The following is a 2,406-nucleotide window of genomic DNA, read 5'->3' as shown; positions in this document are numbered from 1 at the left end:
GAGACACGTGACGAGACACGACTTGAGACGGAATGTGACACGACGCGAGACACGGGACGAGACACGACTCGAGATGGAATGTGACACGGTGCGAGACACGGCGCGAGACACGACTCGAGACGGAATGTGACACGGCGCGAGACACGACTCGAGACACGACTCGAGATGGAATGTGACACGGCGCGAGACACGTGACGAGACACGACTCGAGATGGAATGTGACACGGCGCGAGACACGGCACAAGACACGACTCGAGACGGAATGTGACACGGCACAAGACACTGACGTCAGACAGCACCTGAGATATTACATGAGACAGTGCAAGACGCGACGTGAGACATAGCTAGATGCAGGCGCGACTGGATGAGACACGGTGCGCGGCCGAGCGTGACGAGACGATACACGGCGGTGCGAGACAAAACACGATAACACGACGAGACACGGCGAGACGTGGCAACGTGACCCGGTAGATAGGACGACAGTGAGATTATAATAGAACAATAGTACAGAACAACAGTGAAACCAATTTCACACTTAATGAGAATGACACTCGCCGACCCCCAACCCTCCCCACGCTAACCGTTCGTTTTTTTTTTTCTCGGCCACCGTAGGGCGCCACCGAGGGAATCCTCGACCGCTGCTCGTTCATCCGCATCGGCAACAACCGTGTGCCGTTCACGGACACGATCCGCGCGAAGGTCATGAAGCTGGCGACGGAGTACGGCACTGGCCGCGACACTCTGCGCTGCCTCGCTCTCGCCACCGTCGACAACCCCGCCAAGCCCGAGTCCATGAAGCTGCAGGACCCAGCCAACTTCGTGCAGTACGAGGTGCGTGGGGGTGGGGCGGGGAGGGAGGGGGTGTAGGGGGGGAGGGGGAGGTGATAATGAAGCTGCAGGACCCATCCAACTTCGAAAACCAAAATGGCGATCATTTAGGCGTAGCGCCATCTCTCGTCCAGATTTCAGATTGAAACATTTATTTTCGCATCAAATTTATGCATATATCATTATCAAGAGTATATAATGGGAGATATGCTATACAATGGGAGTTCTCCCATATATACTCTTGCTTTATATATCTCCCCCTCCCTCGTTTATCAAACCAAAGGTGAGCTACAGTGTCATTGACACTATCATAGTTTAAGCTTCGATATAAAAGCTCGGAAAGCATCAGGGGCATCTGCCTGGGAGCGGGCGAGCATGGGGTGGGATTGCGTATCGGGGGTAGGTGGTGTAGCTGGAATTGCTGTAAATTTGAAAAATGATTAATTTTTAGTTCAAGCTTCGATTTTAAAGCTCAGAAAGCATCAGTTGTCTGTTGCTGATTCAATCGGGAGCGTGGACCCTTAATCGCAGCAGGTAGCGGAAGTCATTGAGGGTAGGTTTAGCTCTAGACTGAGCAGTGGCGATCGCATGGGTAACCGGTTGTCTTTGCGTTGCAGACGAACATGACGCTCGTCGGTGTCGTCGGAATGTTGGATCCGCCGCGTAAGGAAGTCATGCCCGCCATCAATTCTCTCTCTCTCTCTCTCTCTCTCCTCTCTCTCCCCCTTCCCTTTCCCTCTCTCCCCCTCTCTCTCTCTCTCTCTCACTCGCACGCGGTTTGCAGTATTTGCTAATCTACTAGCGTGCATGTGGCGTGTCTGTGTCTCTTTGTAGAACGAAGAATGGACGGCAAGTGAATGTTGCTGACTACGAGGCACTCACAGAGTTTGCGACGATATGTTCGCTGTGCAATGACTCGGGTCTGCACTTTTGTGAGGTAACACCCCCGTAACACTCGTAACCATGACGACCCAGCATTCGCATCGTGATGTTATGATTAATCGCGGCGTTGCTGTCGTAACCGTGACGACCAAGCATCCGAATTGTGATGTTAATCGCGCCGTCGTAACCATGACGACCCAGCATCCGCATCGTGATGTTATAATTAATCGCGGCATTGCTGTCGTCACCGTGACGACCCAGCATCCGCATTGTGATGTTAATCGCGCCGTCGTCACCGTGACGACCCAGCATCCGCATCGTGATGTTATAATTAATCACGGCGTTGCTGTCGTCACCGTGACGACCCAGCATCCGCATCATGATGTTAATCGCGCCGTCGTCACCGTGACGACCCAGCATCCGCATCGTGATGTTATAATTAATCGCGGCGTTGCTGTCGTAACCGTGACGACCTAGCATCCGCATCGTGATGTTAATCGCGCCGTCGTAACCGTGACGACCCAGCATCCGCATCGTGATGTTATAATTAATCGCGGCGTTGCTGTCGTAACCGTGACGACCAAGCATCCGCATCGTGATGTTATAATTAATCGCGGCGTTGCTGTCGTAACCGTGACGACCAAGCATCCGCATCGTGATGTTATAATTAATCGCGGCGTTGCTGTCGTAACCGTG

General features: G+C 53.0%; 1 protein-coding gene across 1 annotated transcript in view; it reads left to right on the top strand.

Annotated features, from left to right (window-relative positions):
* The window catches only part of LOC106821118 (calcium-transporting ATPase sarcoplasmic/endoplasmic reticulum type-like), a 14,835-nt gene that overhangs the window by 6,714 nt on the left and 5,715 nt on the right, over positions 1-2,406 (top strand). Inside the window, exons 4-6 of the mRNA XM_014825794.1 lie at positions 613-831; positions 1,446-1,477; positions 1,663-1,765. Of these exons, the coding sequence (XP_014681280.1) occupies positions 613-831; positions 1,446-1,477; positions 1,663-1,765 (354 nt within the window). The remainder of the gene's footprint in view (positions 1-612; positions 832-1,445; positions 1,478-1,662; positions 1,766-2,406) is intronic.

Source organism: Priapulus caudatus, unplaced genomic scaffold, assembly GCF_000485595.1.
Source record: "Priapulus caudatus unplaced genomic scaffold, Priapulus_caudatus-5.0.1 Scaffold59, whole genome shotgun sequence".
In the NCBI taxonomy this organism is placed as follows: Eukaryota; Metazoa; Priapulida; class Priapulimorpha; order Priapulimorphida; family Priapulidae; genus Priapulus; species Priapulus caudatus.
Note: the sequence above shows the minus strand (reverse complement) of the source record. Positions and strands in the feature narration are given on the sequence as shown.